This window comes from Parasteatoda tepidariorum, chromosome 3, assembly GCF_982258835.1.
Source record: "Parasteatoda tepidariorum strain Cologne lab strain chromosome 3, Ptep-v5.0, whole genome shotgun sequence".
Classification (NCBI taxonomy): domain Eukaryota; kingdom Metazoa; phylum Arthropoda; class Arachnida; order Araneae; family Theridiidae; genus Parasteatoda; species Parasteatoda tepidariorum.
Window position 1 is genome coordinate 24,333,534 of NC_141757.1, and position 23,266 is coordinate 24,356,799.

Consider the following 23,266-nt stretch of genomic DNA (forward strand, 5'->3'; position numbering starts at 1 on the left):
TACGATAATATAATTTATAGATATTTAAATTTAAGAGAATATAATTTAAAAAAAATCATAAATATTTAGAATAACTACATTAAAAAAAATGTTATGAAATTAGGAGAATTCCAACTATATACTATATATTTTATTTATACTTTTTATTTACTTTTTAATTTTCTTTGACTTTATCCATTTTTTAATTTTTTTCACCAGCCTTTCTTTTTGAAATAACGAGGCAGTTTCTATTTAGATAATGAATTTTTATATAAGTTCTTAACGACAGAATAAACGTAATGCTGTTTTATATTAACTGTGTCATTTCGGAATCCATTCTTTACATAGTTGCTCATTTACTTCAGGGAACACGCGGAAAATTATATTTTTTTCCCTTTTGTTTTTCTGTCAAATTTTTTTCAAGTTGCAATCGCGCAAAACTGGCATTTCGATAATAGTTTCAAATCCTTGTAAATTCACCGCAAAAACTGTGGAAAGTCGTTATGGAAAATAACAAATGTCTTGGAATATCTCGCAAAAAGAAATTCTCCAATATTAGTTAGAGCTAGTAAGGCCGAACGCTCCGTTCTTGAAGTAAAAGTGCGAGCTTTACGCCAAAGTGACGTCACTAGAGAAAATCGGAGGATTGGCGCGGCGAGAGCTACTTCAAAGGAGTGAACCAGCCCTTCTATTCTCTTTAGCCCTGGTCTGCTCCACCCTCTCCTGCCTAGGCTACCCGCCATCTAAAAGGTTTACTGCTTTCTGAAGAAACTAAAACCTACACCGGGCTTCCGTCGATCATATCATGGACTGTCTTGGAGAATTTCAAAGTGAAATTTATTCATTCTTAACAGAAATAATACAAAGTTTAAAATAGCACATAAAATTCAATTCGACGACATCTACTCAATATTGAAGAAGAAGAAAAAAAGGCTTACCATTCTTATATTTGGATATTAAATTTCTAATTTTTTTCATAAGCAGATCTTTTTCTTTTCTAAGCACGAAGTTCGAAATGTGATGACCCAGAAGATCAATCTGTGAAAATAAAAGAGATTGATTGTTGAAGAGATATCTGTTTCTAAAAGTTGAAATGTTTAAATTAAAGTAAATTAAAGGTCTGGTTTCTTAGGACAAGCGCCTCATCTGGGCGTCAGCGGAAAGTTGACGTAGAGCTGACGCCAAAAAAAAAAAACTTTTTTGTTAGCTCAGCGTGAGCAGTCGGTCCAACGCAGACATTATCTCTCATTGCGCATGCGTTAATAACCTAAACAAATATTTATTTTGAATTTGTATTGATTTTGTTATTGTCGACCAGTGTTTTAGAGAACAAATAATGACTTTGTCCAAGAAAAAACACATTATAGCTGAGCTAAATGAAGGGTGCTATGTTTAATGAAGAAGCTATGTTTAATGTCAAAATCAAAATCTTGGCTGATTTCAATGTGCAGTTGGATGTTGTCCGCCATTGCTTCTGTGGTTAACGTTACGTTGTAATCCAACTGCAGTTGAGTTGGACGGCAATTGTAGTTCAAGATGAGCGTTCGATGACGTATACTATCAAACTCACAAATGGACCAATCAGAGGTTAGCGCTGATTTCCAGCTGACGGCGTCCTGTCCTAAGAGACCAGGCCTTAAGAAAAAAAAAAAAAAAAAAAAAAAAAGAGTTGACGTATGATTCTGTTCTATGTATGTGTTTACGACGATGGATCTGAAAAGAGAATGAATAAAAATATTTTTTTCCTTTATTGATTTCTAAACGAAATTGAATTCAAAATACTTGTATTTTTCAATTTTTTTACCAATCCCTTCCCAAAAGCAGGAAAATTGATATAAAAATAACTTTTGATCTAATGATGGGATTTTTACACATGAGATATTTTTTAAGGGTTTTACAGAACAGGGTATTCCAAAAGTATGAGAACGGTCATGTGTATGAGAAATACTCTCGTATAAAAAAAAATCGAAAATTAATTTTAAAAGACGCATTCAGTAATTTCAGAAGTGGGATAGGAGAAACTTCTAAAACAGAAAAAAATTTTAACTGCTAATTTAGATTTTCAAGAAAAAAGTATCCCAATTTGATTTACAGAATTTTGCATTTAGGTTTAAAGATAGCACTGCAACCAAAGAACGGAAATATGACAATTATTTGGAATGGAGCTGCCACGGGAAATACAGGTCGATTAGATAATTCAAAGTAGACGTGCTTCATATTAAAATAAAAAAACATGTAATGAAATAAAACTCGATTTCCGTCTTAACTACCGAGTTAAGTAAACATAAAATGAGTGTTTCTGAATATTTAACATTTTAAAATTGCCTCCTACCCTAATTTCAGGTGGGAGGTAGTTGTTGAGCTTTTTTTTATCAATAAATGCACCTTTTGAAAAAATTTCATAATCTGCAAGAGAGAGAAAAAAAAACAGATAAAAAAATTGATTTGAACGGTTGGTCTGACTTCCATTTTGAAAAGTGTTATTGTTTCTTATGTCACTTGCCAATGCCAGCAAGCCTGCTATGGGGAAATGAGAAACCAAGCGAATTTAAGCAACACCTCCTAGAAAAGAGCAGGCCTCAACACGGGTTACCATAAATATCCTTTAGTAGTCCAAACGTAATGACATATTTCGTATTTTTAACCACTGCGCAGCTTAGTACCCCGACCGTAATGACATCTTTCTTATTTTTCATCTACTGCACAGTTAACTTCGTCACATCGGACTACTAAATTGATCAGTGCTGAGGCTTTCCTACTTCTAGGAGGTGTTGATTTAAGGCAGACGATTGCGTTTCTTGTTTTTCAGTGGCGCCAACTATGGCTAAGAATACGATTTCAGAAACACACACATGTCACAGCATCTCTTTACAGGTAGGATCTTTCGTATTACATCAATTCATTCACGTTTTGCAATTTTGACCTGAACCAGATCATTGCCAATTTCCAACTTTGTATTCTCAGAGGTATTGATTTTTTTTAAAGGGAACTATGGTTTAATGTTAGGGCAATATCACAATAGAATTCTTAAATTATGTTTTAACTGTAAATTGGAGCATGCTTAATTTAATGCAAATACGCACTCTTTCTGGTTAACGCATAAATTTTTTATTGCATTCGAATCAGCGTGCAAAAATAGCCCCTGACAATGGTACCCTCAGTAGCTCCTTCATTCAAATAAAAATAAAAAAAGAAATGATACAATGTTTCTTGTAAATAATTATATACAAATAAATTTTTCGAAGTAATTTTTCTAAATTATTTAGCCACGCAACAAGAAGTAATAATAAATAATTATTTTAGAAATATATATATATATACTAGTGGGCTGCGCCCCCTGCTCGCTAACGCTCGCCAACCCCCGAAAATTGCTACGCAATCTTATATGGTTTGCTTGTTATTGTATGGTTTGCTATATGAAACGATCTTGGTTGCTTCGAAAACCAAGATCGCTTCGCTCGCTACTAACTTAGGTACATTGCAAATGCACAAAATTCTAGGAATTCAAAACAATCATTCAAATCCATATAACAACCTTTTTTTTTTAAAAAAAAAATTACATATTTTTAGTAAATACTAAGTCATTAAAGAAAATTTGAATTCAAATAAATGACATGTAATTCGTTACACCTATTAGAAATGTGCTATAGTATAAAATTTTAAGATAAAATTTCTAAAACTGATATCTAAAAATTAAATACTTTTGTATTAATAAAAGCATTAAAACTTCATTCCTTTTCATTAAATATCTTTAGTAAAGGATAAGGGTAGAAATTCTATTTTGGGACTTCAAGGCTAAAAACATGCCAATGAATAATAATTAGATTAATACTTCAAAAGAGAAGTTATTTTAAGATCTTTCACTTCCATATAAGGAAAGATTAAACGATTTGCTATGAGTAATAAATAAATTGATGAGGCGTAAGAATACAGAAAAAGGCATATGACTGGGCCTCTTTACAGCTAAAAATCATCCTATAAAATGCAGGAGCAATGTTTTAGCGTGACTTTTTGGTGTATAATGTTTACCAACTAAACTCCGTCGGATCTGACTGGAACTTTGCCCCCCCCCCCTCTCCAGCCGGGAGAGCGGGGATGTGACTTCGGCTTCACGATCTATTTAGTAAATAAAATCTTGTGCACAATATGTTCTCATTATTCCTGCTTTCTTGACAAATAAATCCACCAAAATATAGGGGTTGTTGCCCTTATTAATATGCGGTGTATCCACACCGATATTTTTTAGTATAGTAGTAGTGAGAGAAGCATGATTAAAGAGTCCAGATTGTGCATAATCTTCTTTTATTAAGTTGCGATGGCGAAATAGCAGTTTAACCCCTCTCCATAGCGGGAGAGGGGGAACAGATATCCCGTCTAAGCTGACGGATTTTATTTTAGCAAGATAAACAACAAAAAGCCACGCAAAAACATTGCTCCTGCATTTTATAGGATGATTTTTAGCTGTAAAGAGGCCCAGTCATATGCCTTTTTCTGTATTCTTACGCCTTATCAATTTATTTATTACTCATAGCAAATCGTTTAATCTTTCCTTATATGGAAGTGAAAGATCTTAAAATAACTTCTCTTTTGAAGTATTAATCTAATTATTATTCATTGGCATGTTTTTAGCCTTGAAGTCCCAAAATAGAATTTCTACCCTTATCCTTTACTAAAGATATTTAATGAAAAGGAATGAAGTTTTAATGCTTTTATTAATACAAAAGTATTTAATTTTTGTATTATATATATATATATATATATATTGTTGTGCGAGCAGAACAACCAGGCACATGATTCAAAAAGAACAAATTAATTTAATCATTCTGTGATGATGGAAATCGAGAGAGTGACACAAAATCATGGTGCTGCGTAATAAATAGAAAATCTTGCAAAGAAAATACGTAAAATGTCTCGTTTTTGGGAATAAGGGAAATCTTAGTAATTGTTATTGGTTTATTAAATAGGTCGCACAAATAGCAAAGGGAAAAATGCCTTACTTTTATTTAATAAAAACTTAAACCAAAAATAGATTAATAGACGGGATGTGAATTTTAAAGTGTGAGAAAAAGTGTTTTGTTTTGAATAACAAATTAAGAAAAGGAATAACATAAAAAGATGAATTAAAGCTCTTTATGTAACATTTCCCCTTCCCGAAAATTTTTAATTACCATCTAAAATTTTTGTTTAAGCAAAAATCATCCATTTGCAAAACTTTCCCGAAGCGCAATCAAAATGAAAAGAATAAAATTCGTAATTTCACATTTCAATCAATATACAATAATAATATGAATTACAAAAAACAAATTTAAATAAACAAGATAAAAATTTAACACTATGTTACTAATTTAACACATAATTCACTGCTAAAAAAAAGTAGGAATACTTTTTAATTAAAAAATTTTTTCTAATAGTTTTTCTGACTCTTCGTCAGCTCAGTTCAAAGTATATATTTCTTGATTACAGTTTTTATCAATAAAATATTGTTCTCCTTCCATACAACTTTAATTTAAAATTGTAAACTTCCACATATATTTTAAAAATGGAAACATTCAAAAAGATGATACATAAAAATATGAAAATGCAAGTTGACATTTTGTTAAAGGAAAAGTTTCAATCCGAAGTTTTGACTTCAGTATTGTTTATTTTGCTGGAGAATAAAATTTAAAAGAAAAAAATGACACAGTGGTCGTTATTCTGAAGTTTAAGACTTCAGTTCAATTTTTAGGGGCATTTTTGTTGAATATTGGGCTGTATTCCCCAAAAGGAGGAAAACATTCCCAAATCTCAAAAATGTTATACTGGAAGATCCTAATTTCAAATAAATACTTGGCCTTATAAAAATTTTATCTATTTGTGGTTTTCACCCCAGAGTAAAAAACTACCATCGCCCCATATCTTTTCTTTTAGATATAGGTAAACACTGAATTTTAAGAATATTTAAAGGGTTCTAGAAAAAAGGGGATAACATGTTCCACTGAACCATGTGTAATTGTTAGGTCACATTCGGTATTTTTAATTTTACGTCTAACAATGAAAAACCATTAAATTTAATGTAAAATATAATTAATTCTATTATTAAACCACAATATTATTTAAATTATTACATTTGTTATTCATTCATAACATAATTTCAGTTTGTCAGGTGGGTGGTACCTTCGTAATTTTGATACATGAATTATTTCTGTATTTTCTTCATTATGAATATTCTTTTTATTGACTTTATAATTAACATCAAAAAATCTTTTCAAGAATTATGTATGGACCAGAAAAAGTTGGGGTAAGTTTGAGTTTGAAAAATTTGGTGCAAAAAATTAACATTAGTTTCTGTAGTTATCGATTTAGATGCAAAAGACCACATATATCGAGCGTGATAATCAACTATTATTAAAGTTAAATATTTTTTGGTAGAATTACAATAATTAAATTCACCTACATTATCTATTGCAATTATTTAAAAAAAGATTTGTCAACTGGGGGCATTTCCTGAAGTAAACCAATTTTTTTCTGTCTAGGTTGTTTATTTGACAAGCATGACAATGTCTATGAAAATTTGTAATATCCAAAGTAATATTTTCCCGATAATAAACAGAAGTAAGTAAATTAATAGGTTTTTGAATCCGCGGATGACCAAATTTTTCATGAGTAATTTCAAGTATTTATGCCTTCAGGAAAATAGAACAACAATTTTGGTAAAACCCTTTTTACGTAAACATAAAACATTATTAATATCAATAAAATTTCCAGTTAAATTATCATTTTGTCGGGCTTTGCGAATTTCACTAATTGCAACAAAACAAAATGGCTTACATTACTTATATCAATATTATTATTATTACTATTAGTGTTCAGTATTGGCAGGAATATCCAGAGAAAACATGTCAGCTTCAAAGTTCAAGGTGCCTTTTGTGTATTTTATATTTTATATCTAATTGCAAAGACCACCGGAACAACCTACCTTTTAAATTTTTTACATTTTTTAGCAAAACTAAAGCTGCATGGTCTGTAAGTATAGTAAATTTATTGCTAAAATAAATAATGATGAAATTTTTCAAAATGCATCAACAATAGTAAGACATTCTAATTCTATGATAGCATAATTTTTTTCGTAGTCCCTTAGAGAATGGAATGCTGTTGAATATAAGACACCGGAAACATCAGGCTGTTTCAAAATTGCTCCAACACCACTTTGACTTACTTCAACAAAAATATGACATTGTAATTTAGGATTAAATATTTTCAAAACAGGTTTACAAATAAAGCATTTTTTAAAAAAAAAAAATTTCAAATGCTTCTTGACATTTGGGAGTTCAACACCAGGTTTTATCGCTCTTTAAAAGATTATTTAAAGGTGCTCTAACTTTAGCATAGTTAGTTACAAATTTATTATACACATTTAATCCAATCTCCAACAGTGATGACGAGAGACGAGGAAGGTCCATCAGGCACTACAAAAACTTAAAGCGGATGAAGCAACTTCAAGTGGACCCATAAAAGAGGAAAATCTAGAGAATCTTTTCTAAGCATTCCTTGGAACCGAAAGAAGATTAAAAGTTTCAATTGTTCATTACTGCTGTTGTAATAACCAGTCTCGAACAGCCGTTTATCTCTGTAGAGGAGCAAACGAAACTGCATTTTCTTCTTTTTGGCGTCCTTTCTATGACAGCTTCATTTTCCAGCTAAGTGATCCGCGCTCTCCAGTTACTTTTTTCTTTATGTACATATATTTGAAAGGATCCATTAAGATTTCAAAGGATCCAAAAGGATTTTATTAATCCTGCGTCCGGTTTCATCCGGTTTTTAATATCCGGTATTTAATTTAATCATGCGAGCAGGATAACCAGGCACAGGATTTAAAAAGAGCAAATTAATTTTATTTAAGCATGTGATGATGGAAATCGAGAGAGTGACACAAAATCATTGCGCTGTTCAATAAAAATTAGGGAAAATCTTTTCCAAAGAAAATCCGTAAAATGTCTCATTTTAGGAAATTAGGGCAATTTTAATAATTGTTATCGGTTTATTAAATAGGTCTCGCGGTTCCCACCAACAACTAAGGGAAAAATGTCTTACTTTTAATGAATGCATACTTGAACCAAAAATAGGTTAATAGATAGGATGTGAATTTTAAAGTTTGACAAAAGTTATATATTAAGGTTATATATTTGGTAAAATATTTTTATTAAATATCCGCCAATCAAACATTTATTTATATGAGGAAACGTCAAAGAGTTTTAATCGTCACCATATTTTTTAACACCCAATGTGTCGTATCTTCTTCGAGTAAACAATTTCAAGTACTTTTCATTAAGGCGATCAGGTTGTATCACTGCTAAAGGGGATAACTTAGCTATTTCGAAAATAAACCACCACAGCAATAAGTAAAAACAAATCCGTTGAAATTCATAAAAAATTTAAAAAAAAATATTCTTGTCAACAAATATGAATAATTCTTTGATTAAGAAAAAGAGAAAAAAATTCGTAAAAACGTAAATACATTTAAAGTAAAAGAAAATTCCAGTAGATTTTCATCGCAAGTCATGCAGGCTGTTTTTCAGTATTTTGTACAAACGTTTATATACATCAATTATAATGAACAGTTAATTAAGTAAAAAATATCAAAGGCAACTGTACATTTCTTACCCCTTTTAAAATATTAAGTCGACAACTCGGCAGGCGCTTAATATAAAATATGAATTCCGTTTTCTTACATAACTTCTTGGAATGAAAACGCAAATCGATGCAAAAACTAAAGCGTAATCGGTATAAAAGAATAAATTGTTGATGAGAATTGGTATTTGTAAACGTCTGATTGCTTAGGATTATTGTACACGGTCTGGTTGCTTAGTATCAAATCTCAAATATTAAATAGTCAAATCTCTCAACAAAAAATAAGCACCTTTTGAGCACTTTTTAAGCCCTATATACATTAACGAAATCCTAAATAATTTTCAAAAACTTCACATGATTATGATAAAACTAGGAGGCTTCGCCCCCTGCTCGCTGGTGCTCGCCAACCCCCGGAACTGCTTTCGCAGTTCATTTCGGATGGCTTCGCAATCCGATGCTTGCTTTACTCGCTCATTGGATACGTTCTTAACGTCTAGCTTTTGTATACTTTTTTGAACACTGAAGTTCCGAAAACTTTTCACTGTAGAAAATTCTAAACCTGTACATTTCAATATTAATTTGAAATTGCAAACAGTTCACATATTTTTCTTAATCACACTATTCTAAATTTCAGTTGTTGAGAAAAGTAACTGTTGTAAGTTTTGTTTTAAAGTCTTTCCCACAAAAGGGCTAAAGCCATGTGTTGTAAAACAATATGAAATAATAGTCTGCCACTGAACGCCGGATGTAAAGCATCGGCTTCGCTAAAGATAATTTTGTCTTTTTAATTCTCTGAATGGCGCCACCCTAATATGGAATTTGTAAAATAAAATGTAGATATTTTTGATTGTTGATGAAGCCCATCATTTTGCATTTTCATCAGTGTTCAGAAGCAGAACAACTATAAGTTCTTTATTTTATCACAAAAATATAAAATGTATAAAAAACAAAGAGTAAGAAAATGAGTATAGTCACAGAAAAAGTTAAAATTATACTATAGTATTTATCAGTTAAAATAAAACATTTTGTTTAAGTCATTGTTAACAATTCAAATTTCTCCGAAGCAATTCTAAACCTTAATTTTGCTCACTACGTGCTCTTGCGCGCCGAAGCCTATCAATTAAAACGTATTAGCGTTATATATAACATGGATTAGCCATATGATGCTCACTACGTGCTCCTGCGCGCCGAATCCAATCAATTAAAAATGAAAACTGTTGCCAGCGCGAGAAAAGAAATATCATCGGTTTTATTGATACATACATACATACGTACGTATTTGCGTTTTATATAATATAGATAAGCAGTTTCTGACAACGAACTCTTTTCTTGATTATATCAGCCACAATAAAAAGATCGAGAAATTTTTAGGTTCGATTTCAGAGGGTGGAAAATGAAGCCTGAAATTGAGAATGACTTGCAAAGTGCAGCAGAGTTGCACATGAGAGTGCGAGAAACTCACCAAACCCAACTCAGTAGACGGACGTGCAAGCTCGCAAGTATGTCATCAAACATGTAACATGATTGGTGCAATCATACGTTACGGAAAGAAGGTACGCCGAAATAGATTGTGGTTGACTGAATTGTGAAAACGTTGAATAGAACAATGTGGAAACCACGCTTTTGCATAATACGCAGCGAAACTCGACACGGAAAAGAAAGAAAAATTCACTTTATAAAAGAGAAAATTTAGCACTTTTTTTAGTACTTAAATTTGGTCCATGGTTCTCGAGGACAAAGAATATAATAAGTTTGCAAAGGAGACCAGCTTCTATATGGCTCCGTCTAAAACTGTTCTGAAGGCAGTTATTACCCCCTATAGAGATCTTTTGTGTATTGTAGGGAAAACAACTTGAAGGGCAACTTGCAGGGAAAACAACTTGAAAACAACTTGATTAATAATGCAATTGCAAATGGTTTTAAAATGAAAAAAGAAGAAAATAACAAGAACTTACCGATATAAAGTAAAATAAAATAAAAAAATAAGTAAAAATAAATTGACTAATCTGTTAGCTAAACTTGCTAAGATGAAAAATTAATAAAGTATGTGCTTTTAGTGCATTGTATAAAATAATTGGTAAAAATTATAACAATTTATAATTTACTCAATTGAATAAACCACACATACATCAGATAACAGACTTTCAGTGTACAAATTTAAACATGAGATGAAATGTTAAGAGTTTAATTTTCAAATTGAAACTACAAATGTATAATACTTACATTTTGGTAGCCAATGTATTCTTCTGAGTACCTTGAACACATTAAAACAACTCCAGCAAATGTTGTGGCAATGATAAAACCATTAATTGACTTAAAAAGAAAAGAAAACATATATTCATACATATATGCACAAGATTTCTTTTAAATTTTATTTAGTAACTTATGACAAATTCTTTAAGGAAAAGGTTTCCCCAATTAGGGTCTTAGGGTTGGGCTATTCCTAGCAGTTACATCATGGAAACTTTCGCGAAATTGGTCTGTCCCTTCTCAAGAATTTTGAGGAGCTGCAAAAAAATCTTTAACGTAATCCGATAGTAAAAATTTAGCAATCTTGATTCGTTTTAACAGATGATGCTATGCAGACTACACGTCAAGTAATCTTTTAATTGGGATCTTGACTTTTTAGGACCTTTTGTGAAAGAACGATTTCTACGTCTTAAAATTAATAAGAGAATCTATTCCTGTATCTAAGAATTAATACAGAAAAACTTGCATGACAATGAGACATTCTATTGTCTACATTCTACAGGTCAAAGACTCTGCAAATATTTAATTCCACATGCCATGGTGTCGTTGATGATATATTCGATCTTTTTATTGAACTAAAACAAAGTAACAAAACAAACAAAGTAGAAAAACAAAATTTATTTTTAATAAAAAAAATAGGTAAACATATATCGAGAAACAGATACAAATAAAACCTGAGGAAAACTAAACAACTACATCGATAAAAAGTTTCGCCCGTGATAAATTTAATAACAAAATGTGATGATAGTAATCTCTAAAAAAACTTTCCTTGGACTGAACAAGCGAATAGAGTTGTTCAAAAATTAAAATCTGTTGTGGTCATAACAGAATTTGCTGCCAGATAATTTTGAATGTGTAAAGCTCGTGTTAGAATTTTTTAATCTGATCTTTCGTATCACACAGATTTTTAATTACTCATAGACTAAAATGATAAAAATGCAGAAGTATTAGTCGAGAAATGAAATTATAAGTTATGTAAAGCCTTCTGTATCCTTGAAAAAAGTGGCTTTTTCTCCCGAATAAACACGTGTAAAATTATCAGGATCCGAATATACACCGAAGAGCCATTACATTATGACCACCCTGCTAATAACATGTAGGACCACCTTTAGCCCTCAAAACTGCTAGCACCTGCCGTGGCATTGATTCCACAAGGTGCTGATAGGTAGTCTGAGGTATCTGGTACCAAGCGCTCACCAACTGGTCCTGCAATTCCCTCACATTGCAAGGGGGTAGCATGGCAGCACGAATTTGGTTTTCCAAGTAGGACCACAAATGCTCTATTGGATTAAGGTCAGGTGAATTTGGGGGCCAAGACATGACTTGAATGTTCCTCGACGATTCGACCCTTATGACCTAGTGCATTATCCTGTTGGTAAACACCATTCCCCGCAGGAAAAACTGTTGCCATGAATGGGTGAACCTGGTCTGCAACTATGTTAAAGTAGCTTACAGACGTCAGGGATTGTTCTATGAGGATCATGGGTCCTAATGTGCCCCATGAAAACATTGTTCCAGGGCGAGAAACCATGAAAACCTGGGCGGGTCCATTGTTATAGATGGAGGGTGATCATAATGTAATGGCTCTTCGGTGCATATGCTTTTATTTTATGCAACCTCATTCTTAAATTTAAAATATCACTGAAAATATTGCGCGCTCTCATGTATGACGTGAATGCATAGTTTTCTAAACAAATGTTAAATGCATGCCACGAAGCATAGTTTTCTAAACAAATGTTAAATGCATGCCACGAAGCATAGTTCTCTAAACAAATGTTAAATGCAGGCCACGAAGCATAGTTCTCTAAACAAATGTTAAATGCATGCCACGAAGCATAGTTCTCTAAACAAATGTTAAATGCATGCCACGAAGCATAGTTATCTAAACAAATGTTAAATGCATGCCACGAAGCATAGTCGAACTGAACATGCCTCGAAACTGATAAATGAAATTTCGAAATTAAATCGATTTGCAGCAATAAAAATTTTTTTGTAATGCACATAAATATTGACAGAACCGTCGAATTGATGGACAAATATTTGTCCTGCGATGAAGTTTGAAAGAGAAGAACAGCACCAGAAATGCAAAACAGATAACTACTCTACTTGAATTTGAAATTTACTTCAACTAATGAATGTTACTTAATGAACAAAAAAACAGACCACCCTTTATAACTTTTGATCTAATGATCGGATTTTCACGTTCTAGGACTCAATCTTAATGGTTCGAGGGGATGACCTCAAATGTGATAATTAATTGCTACGGACGATGTTTAAAGTAACGAAATCCGACACAAAAATGTTCTTTCTTTGAATAAACATGCCTTTTTTTTCTCCATCGGAATCAGATTTTTGGTCCCCAAAATATAGGGGGTATCCGCAATCTGGAAAACATTGTCCCCACAGATTAGTTAGGAGAGCAATCCAAAGTTTGGACCTCATATTAAGTTCATTTTTTGCTCATTTCGCCATTTCTCAAGAACTGTTCTCACACCAAATTCTCTTATACAATTATAAAATTCATTTATCCAAAGGTAATTCCATGCATAAAAATAAATTTCATTAAATATTTATAACTTTTTCATCATTTAATTTAATAATAGTCGAAACAATTTTCAATTCTAATGTATACAATTTTTAACTTCATTTTAAGCAATGTAATTTTGCATAGCGAAATGCGAAATCGGTCGAATAGTTCCTGAGAAAACGAATCTTAACGAAGCCGTATTTTTAAAATTTGATTTCTCAGGAACTATTTGACTGATGTCGCTCAAAATTTTCCTTGTAAAGTGGCCTCCTTTAAAATGCTGTAAAAATTGTATGCCTTATAATTCAAATTTTTTTTCGATAACTTTAAAATAAAATACAAACTTTTAAAATTATTTAATACAATACATACCTATGGAGAAACAAATTTTATAGTTGCGTGTAAAAATTTTTCAATTGACTTAAAGTTTGCGAGATATGACGCAATACGCAAAAAATAAAATTATCATTATGGGGTCCGAACTTTAGACCGCTCTCCTGATCAAACTGCGACTACCCCTATATTTTGAGGGTCAGAAATCCAAATCCGTCGAAAAAAAGGTATGTTTATTCAGATATCGGATCAGATTCAGATCAGATTCGGTATGTAAGTTCATGTTAAGTACGTTTTTGTGACTGATTTATTAATTTAAAATATCGTCTGCACTTATTAATTAGTATATTTGAGGCCACCCCCTCGAACCATTATGATTGAATCCTAGGACGTGAAGATCCGATCATTAGATCAAAAGTTATTCAGGGTGGTCCGTTTTTCCTTTTGCGCACTGTACGTACATTGATCTGAATGCACTTAAGTCTGAAATTATTAAAATTCAATATAATAACGCAGATCATTAAAAAAAAATTTTTTTTTAAATTTTTTTTATTGATGGTATATTTAAAAGTTCTTGTTTTCTTTTTCTACAATCTAAAATAAAAATAATAACTTAGAAATAATTTTAATGGTAATATCAATTCGTGTACTTTCAATTTATTTTTGTTCCTTCATTTCTTAAATTACCTTATAAAAGCGATAGGTAAAATAGATAAAAAATATATTATAAATTTTTTTAAATATTATAAAAATATATATATAAATAAAGTACATATATATATATATATATATATATATATATATATATATATATATATATATATATATATACACACATACACAAATTAACATGAAAAGCATGAATAAAATAAAAACTAAATGGTAGAGAAACAAGAATGGTAAAAGCAAATAGTCGTTGTCAAGACACATCTAATTGCTATAAATGCAATATTTCTGAATAAAGAATAATTATCCTAAGATAAAAATTATTCTTTATATGTGTCGATATCGCAAAAAACCTTATGTTGTAAAAAATCATGAAATGAAAGAAAAATGTAAAAGGAAATCAAACTTACCGGCGTGAATTAAAACGCGGTTTAGGTTTAAAAGTACAATAATAAAACAGTTAACAAAAATCGTGAAGATGTAAAATATTGCTTATAGCTTGAATCGAATATAATAAAATTAAAAAAACATTTGATCGAAGAAGAAGAAAAAAATGTTTAGGTAAAATATTAGTGCTGCCATCTATGAGAAACAATTAGTAAAAAGGTAATAAAATTGAAATAATAATAAAAATGTTTAACGGATTGAATAAATTAGCAGTCTTAAAAAAAAAAAAATCATTTATAGGGAAATTAATTTAAAAGTCAGTCTGTCAGGATAGAAAGCCGTTTATAGACTTATCCTTCATTCATAAATTCTAACATAATTTTACAGAATACACATATCCATACATAATACATCCCACAGAATACACATATCCATACATATACCTTACATAATTTTAAAGTATACACGTATCACCTGCATTAATTATATATATATATAAATAAAATATATACAGATAAAAATATATTATTTTAATCTATTGTAGTTTAATTAGTTAAATACATTTAGTTTAATAAAAATATGTCATTAGTTCATTTTCAATCCATAATAATGTCCATAATTTTCCTAAATTAATTTTTGACGTATCATTAACCAGTAGAACTCCTCCCATCTGAAAATCTGAGGTTGTCTACTGCTCTGCTTTGGAAACAGGAGTAAAAATATTCTTAATTAGGGAAAATTGAAAAAAAAAATAGCAAGACTTTTTCAACCTAAACCAATGCAAAGCGGTTAACTTCACATCTCTGTGGCTTATCTTCGCCAGCGGACAATTTCACCTTGATCAAAATGACAAGCTATCAGCCCATGATATTTGTACACAACTAAATATGATTTTAGAGAAAAGAGTTTATTATTTTGCCTTTTAGGTTCGATTAAACGGCTATAAAATATCGGGTTGATCGGTTAATTTTAAATAGGGTCTATACTGGATGAATAACGTCTTTAAAACATCGGGAGAATTGTACAATTCTATATATGGTCTATATTGGTTGAGTAACGGCTAGAAAATATCGGGTGAATCGAACAATTTTAAGTAGGGTTTATATTGGCTGAATAACGGCTGCAAAACATCGGTTGAGTCGGACACTTCAATATCAAACCGACATTGGCTGAATAACGGCTATAAAATATCGTGGGGAATCAACAAATCTGTTAAGGGCCGATATCGGAGAAATAAGGGCAATAAAATATTGGATTAATCGAACTATTCTATATAGGACCCACATTGGTTGCAAAACAGCTTTAAAATATCGGGTGAATCGAGCAATTCTATATGGCTTATATTGGCTGAATAACGGCTTTAAAATCTTGGTTGAAAATCGGCATAAAATATAGGTTGTATCGGACAGGTTCTACATTGGTAGAACCTTTCCGTTATAACGAGATTTTAGGTCCTGCGCTGGTAGAATAACCGCTGTAAAATATCGGGCAGTCGAACGAATATTTAGGTTCTGCATCGGTAGAATAACAGCTATAAAATATCGGTTGAATCGAGCAATTCTATACGGCTTATAGTGGCTGAATAACGGCTTTAAATTCTTGGTTGAATCGAACAATTCTATATTGATCTGAGATGGGTTGAATATCGACTATAAAATATCGGTTGTATCGGACAGGTTCTAATAATGTAGAACCTGTACGATACGAGATTTTAGGTCCTGCATTGGTAGAATAACCGCTATAAAATATCGGGCAGTCGAACGAATATTTAGGTTCTGCATCGGTAGAATAACAGCTATAAAATATCGGTTGAATCGAGCAATTCTATACGGCTGATATTGGCTGAATAACGGCTTTAAAGTCTTGGTTGAATCGAACAATTCTATATTGATCTGAGATGGGTTGAATATCGGCTATAAAATATCGGTTGTATCGGACAGGTTCTACCAATGTAGAACCTGTACGATACAACGAGATTTTAGGTCCTGTATTGGTAGAATAACCGCTATAAAATATCGGGCAGTCGAACGAATATTTAGGTTCTGCATCGGTAGAAGCAGCTATAAAATATCGGGTGAATCGAAAAATTCTATATATAGCTTATATGGGTTGAATAGCTGAATGGGTTGAATTGAATCGGAAAATTTTTTGAATGGTTTATATTGGATGAATAACGGCTATAAAATATCGGGTGAACTTAACAAAACTGTATAGGGCCGATATTGAGTAAATAAGGGGAATAAAATATCGGGTGAATTTGACAATTTTATATAGGATAAACAACGGCAGCATAGTAGCTATAAAATATCGGGCGAATCAGACATTTCTATAATGGTAATATAATGGCCCTTTAAAACCTTGTAGAGCCAAGAATGGTAAATATTGGCCCAATAAGTTCCTAAGGTATTTTTCTGCTAGGGTAAGGATAGAGAAGTTCTTGTGATAGACACATGTAGTTCAAATATAACTTAACATATTACTTAGTCACTTTTTTCGTGAATAAAACGTGAATTAAATCCTCTTATAATTTATAGAAATAATAAAATATTAAAAAAAAAATACTTTTTCTAATATATCCAAGCTCGAAACCAATGAATGATGCATATCAACGTAATTCACAACAGCAGACTTGAAACGTTTTGCGTTCAAGCAACCTAAAAATACAAAGAAAGCTTTTTTAACCTTTTAGTGTCAAACATTTTTTTTATTATTTATAAAAACAAGTTTTGCGCGGTTTGAAATGGTAAAAAGTTATAAAGGTACAACATATACTTATATATTTGTAATATTGATAGTTTAACTAAGTAATATACTTACTGTTTTACATTATCATCAAAATTTTCCTGCTTTTTTTTTAAAAAAAATTTATGCATAAAAAGATAAACTTTAATAATGTAAGAATTAAATTACTTTCATACATAAAATTTTTAAAAAAAATTCAAGTACTGTAATGTTTACAGCCCAGAAGCAGAAATACAATTAAATACTAGATGATGAACACTACGATCCACAGATAAGAAATATTATTCGCTGTACTTCGCAGTTGTCTAATGAAAATTCTCAAATTTGAAGTGTCAATCTGGAAACAATTTAAGAAATACTTCGATGCAAAATATCACCTTCGAAATAAAAGGATACCTCCCTCAGGTGATTGTCAGAAGCTGATGTCATTTGGAAAAGTAGCAACATTTTAATGTTCATCTTAAATATTAGTCAATGCAAATTTTACATAAAAACAAATCGGATCATTTCTGAAAGCTTTCAAAACACCAAAATTGCCCTACAAAATATAAAAACAGTTTCGGTCGTTAATTACAAAAAGTACACTAAACTTCAAACATAATATCACAGAAACAGTCTACATTTTAACGTCCAAAAAACTCCAAGAGAGATCATAAAAATTAAAATGCTGATATCACGGAATTTTATTCGTAATGAATGCCAGGTCAAACTTAATAATTAACGACCACGCAGTAGATATAGAATCTATTAATATTCACAACGAATGGTACCAGGTTCACATTAAAAGTCATTACAGTAGGTCAAAACTGTTTCCCTTTTACATTCTGAGAGCCGCCGGCAATAAATGAATCTAATTTTTGTGTTATGCAATCGAAAAAATTATCCTTTCAACTTCAAAAAGGACTTTTTTCAACTATATTTGTAATCTATACATAATAATAAACGCGGCTGTGTGTGTGTGTCTGTCTGTAATCACAATATATCGCCCCAGAAGCCTCGCCCAGACACGAAACTCGGCACATAATTGTGTTTTGACTAGGACTGGGCGATGTTAAGATTTCAGCATCGTGATGCATCGCCACTCAAACATCGTGATGTTTCGATACATCGCGATGTCAAATTACTATTTCACATTTGGTTTTGCCAAATTTTGCATTCTTGCACACCTTTACTTTTTTTTATTTGATGCTATACTGTAAAGTAAGACTAAATCTAAAATATTAAATATATATATTAGATTTTTAGAATTTAAACTTTGTGTGTTTGTGGAAAAAGGAGAGTAAGATTTCAAGGGGGATAGTCAGAAAAAATTTATAAAAGTGAAAATCTGCCAAAATGCATCAAATTTACATTATACGAACTATATTCATTTTATAGGTATTTAATTTCAATAAAGTTATATAATCAATAAGAGAAAAAAGTAAAGATAGGAGTAAATTAAATATATGACTTTATATCCGGGTATATCAATGTTTAGTAAATTGATTATTTTCTTCTTTTGTATTAAAATAATTCGATAGACTGTCTTTTTCAATTTAAATAAAACACATCTTTTCAAACTTTTCTGAAAACAATCTGAAGTTTTTAAAGTAAAGAAAGAGGGTATTGAATAAATAGTTAACTAGTGAAACGAATAATTCATTAAAATTTTACATGCAGCTTAAAAAAAATGAGAAATTATCTTCAAGGATGAATTAAAAAAAAAAAAATAGTATTTCAACCTTAGCCAACAAAAATTGTCGTTAATTTTCAACATTCTTAAAGATGGTTAGGTATCTTAGACAAAAACACATTAAAAAATTATTACATTAAGAAATAATTTTTCTAGAAAATAAAATTAGAAGAAATTGGTGCATTTTTTCATCTCTCATATTGTAATAAATTTATCTTAACATGGATATTTTAGCAATTAATATTTGATATTTGTGGATAGAGTGCAGTGCATGAAAAAAAAAATTACTGTTGACTTCATAATTGGATTTCAAAAAGTCTGATTTTTTTTAAATTTATTTTTCAGAAACTATTCAACTAATTTCTTTTAACTTTTTTATTTTAAAATAAAAAGTTATATTTTTTAAAAAAATTTGTATACCTTACAATTCAAACTTTTTTCGACTATTACTAATAAAAAAATTTATTAAAATCATTTTTACATAAAATTATCTTTGGATAAACGAATTATGTCAGCCAACTGTAAAAATAAAATAGATACAATTATAAAAATAAAATTTTAAATGTGCATTGAGCCAACAATTTAAAAATCTTTATAAACAGAAAAATAAAAAACGTAATAGAAAAAGATAAAAAAAAATATATATGGATTGAGAAAGCTAGAAAACTTAGAACAGCCGATGCGCATAACCTCTTGACCTTTCATTCTCCAGAATTTCTTGAAGAATATCTTTCAATAATTTATTGAAGGTAGTAACCTTCAATAATTGAGGAAATTGAGAAAAACCAGTATAAAAACAAAATTTCCTGAAAAAGGATATTATGGAAATTATTATGGCTTCAATATTGTAAAAATCAATTATTTGAAAATTTCTTTTCAAAATTATTGATGACAATAAAGATTTCAATAAAGTATTATTATGTTGATAAACTATATTTCGTGGAAATAAAATTTAACTGCACACTCTTATTAAAATTGTTATAAATAAGAAAGATCAAAAAGCAGTCATGTCGAAAAAGAAAATGCTAAGGAAATAAAAACGAAACGACTGTCTTAAAAAGAAAATTTGCATTTGAGAAGTTGTCGGTTCAAAACCTCGTTTGCAAAGATTTTTTGCAAAAATATTAGATTTTTTTTTTAATATTTTCTAACAATAACAATAATCATTTTTTAATAATTGAAAACGTGGTCATTATGCAAAATTGCAGCTTTATATAAAATTATTAATGAAAACATTTTATCCATATTGAGGGAATGCAATTCTTCAGATTTAACAAAGAAAAATAAATAGGTAAAAAAGTAAATAAATAAAAAGTCTTATCGAAACAGACGATCGTTTCTTCAACAAGACAAAAATGATCTCAAAGTATTGTCAAATAACAAAACATAAATAATCCTCCGAGAATCACTTTCTTTTCTTGGATTTACACGAAATGAAGAAAGCACCTTTTCATCTTTCATTGGCGATGAGTTATAGTCACATCGGAAATCATCGTGTGAGCACATCGTTACTTGACAATTCGCGAAGGAAGAAACACAAGGGGAAAGATCGTCTAGTCACATCGGAAATCATCGTGTGAGCACATCGTTACTTGATGCTTCGCGAAGGAAGAAACATAGGGGAAAATATCGTCACGACAATCGATGTCACCGCATGATCGGGGGAAAATGCTCATCGTGCATGCTTGCGAACATCGATGTTGGAGAGGGAGAATCGTGCTTCGCGGCATCGGGAAACATCGATGTCAACCTGGCATCGGAAAACATCGTGTTGACATCGGAATTCACGATGCTTCGAAAAGGAGGCCAGTCTAAGCATCGGATCGGCGATGATTGCACAACATCGATGCTTTCCGATGCATCGATGTATCGCCCAGTCCTAGTTTTGACATAATGAAGAAGTATTTTTTTTTCTTTTTCAAAAATTTGGATTAGTTTTTTAGTTATAAGTCATTTTGTAAAAAAGTCTATGCTTTTTCGTCTTCAAAGAGCCATATTCAAAAAACTATTAAAAAATGCACATACTTTTCTCCACTCTTATAAATGTATGCTAATGCGAACCTTACAATTGAAATATTATTTTTCGACAACTTAAACCAATAATATACGAAGGAATTAATAATTTAATTGTAAGGTTCGCATTAGTTTACATTTATCAAAGTGGAGAAAAGTTTAACTTTTGATTAAAAATGTGGCAACATATTCGATACGTAAATAGAACGCTTCGCTTTGGTATATTTGTCGTAAACGCAGAGCTATAAGCGATAAGCAGAGAGCTCGCCGCACTTAACTATACTCAATACTATATTTGTCGCTGTTCATCTGGACTGGATATGAAGACAAAATTGCAGGACAGGAACACTTTAATTGTCCACTAATCTTCAGATTTCCTGCTATTTTTTAAAAATCGTTATTTGTGAAAACCTTTAGCGTGGCGGACAGCGCTGGCCGCCTTAGGCGGCTAGCATAAAATAACTGAAAACTAAGCAAACTTTTACTGCTTAATAAATAAAATATTCGAGAAAATAGGAACTCTAATTGAGTTAATAGGGGTAATAGGAAACAAATAATGTAAACTTTAACTGTTACTTTTTTAGCTGTTGAATCTGAGTCGAATAAAAAATACTGTAGTCCATATTTTTGTTTTTTTATACCTTTTATGAATAAAAAATACTGTATCCTCTAAAATCTTGATTAAAATTATTTTCAACTCATTGTCAAATATAAAACGTCTATTATTAAGTGGTTTCATGCTTAAAATACATAAGAATCTTTTTTCAAATCTGCTTAAGATTACTGCAAGATAAGAGATTTTTAGAACTTTTTATAAATTTGCCAGAGTAGTTATTGAGCAGAGTTGAATGAAATCAAAACAAAGTTCAAAACTAATACAAAAGATTTACGTACATTAAGCACAGTTTTGTAATTGCACCTATTTAAACATCTAGCATCGCTATATAGACAAGATAAGTGTTGGTACAATTGGGGTATTTTTTACACTAAATTAAATGAAACCAACAATAAGCAGATATAACTAAAGCTATTCACTTACAAGGAAAACTTTTTTAATAATCGACCTCTAAAACTTCATACGAACATTAAAGAAATATGTAAGTGGGTAATTGATAGCGATTTTCTCTAATAGGTAATTTGAAATACCTTGAATTTTTAACATCAAAGAAGAAAAATGCGCAGATTATACTGAATTTCATATGTTTATGCAAGATCTCTAGTAATTAATAAATTATGATAATACTTACTGATAATGTACAAAAATATTCACATTTGACCAGAAAAATATTCACATTTAGCAGAAATGTAGGGGAGAGTGGGGTCAATTGTAACAGGGTACGATTGTAACAGAGCAAAAATTTCGAGTGTCGGGTTCTAGATTTGGTTCCTAGGTGGCCCACAAGGTGTATTTAATAAATCTACATGTACACCCCTGCTGGCAACCATTTTTATGTACTTTTGAAAGAGTTACATCACAAAAGATATTTTCAATCTACGTAAGTACTTTTTTTGTAATTGAATAATTGTAACAAAGCAATTTTGTTTAAACAAATAAAAATTATTAACCGAAGATGTAAGTGGACACCTTAATTAACGTTTCAATAAAAAAAAAATTAGTTTTGTTAATTAACTAGCATTGTTTTTAACAAATGAATCAGAAATGGCGTCTTGGGGACGATTGTAACAATAAGTAAAGGGACGATTGTAACAGCTGAAAATAAATAATCTTATGTTTACAAACCACTACCTAACTCTTTAAGAACCACCAATAGTTTCGTATATCATTTATATTAACCTCATATTATTCTTATATATTCGTATATCATTTATATTAACCATGGGCATTATTTTATTTGTCACTTTTCACAGAATAAATTAAAATTTTTAACCCTTTAGGTCTCTGCTCATTATTATTTTAACTCCTAAAATATCAATACTATTTAGATCAATAAAAATATATCACAACTATGATAATATGTATAATTAACTATGTTTTAGCTGAATTTATGAACTGTTACAATTGACCCCGTAAGTGGGGACAATTGTAACAAGTGCACGACTGTCAAAAATTGTTAATAACTAATATAATA

At 30.6% G+C, this 23,266-nt stretch overlaps 1 protein-coding gene across 2 annotated transcripts in view; it reads right to left on the minus strand.

Annotated features, from left to right (window-relative positions):
• The window catches only part of LOC107443515 (uncharacterized), a 244,531-nt gene that overhangs the window by 38,411 nt on the left and 182,854 nt on the right, over nucleotides 1–23,266 (minus strand). For both annotated transcript variants that reach the window (XR_015432458.1, XM_087158966.1), the window contains exons 5-7: nucleotides 17,312–17,403; nucleotides 10,810–10,899; nucleotides 918–1,017 (exon numbers count right to left, since the gene is read on the minus strand). Coding sequence is in view for 1 of the 2 variants with exons in the window: in XM_087158966.1 (XP_087015092.1) it covers nucleotides 918–1,017; nucleotides 10,810–10,899; nucleotides 17,312–17,403 (282 nt within the window). In the remaining variant the exon portion in view is untranslated. The remainder of the gene's footprint in view (nucleotides 1–917; nucleotides 1,018–10,809; nucleotides 10,900–17,311; nucleotides 17,404–23,266) is intronic.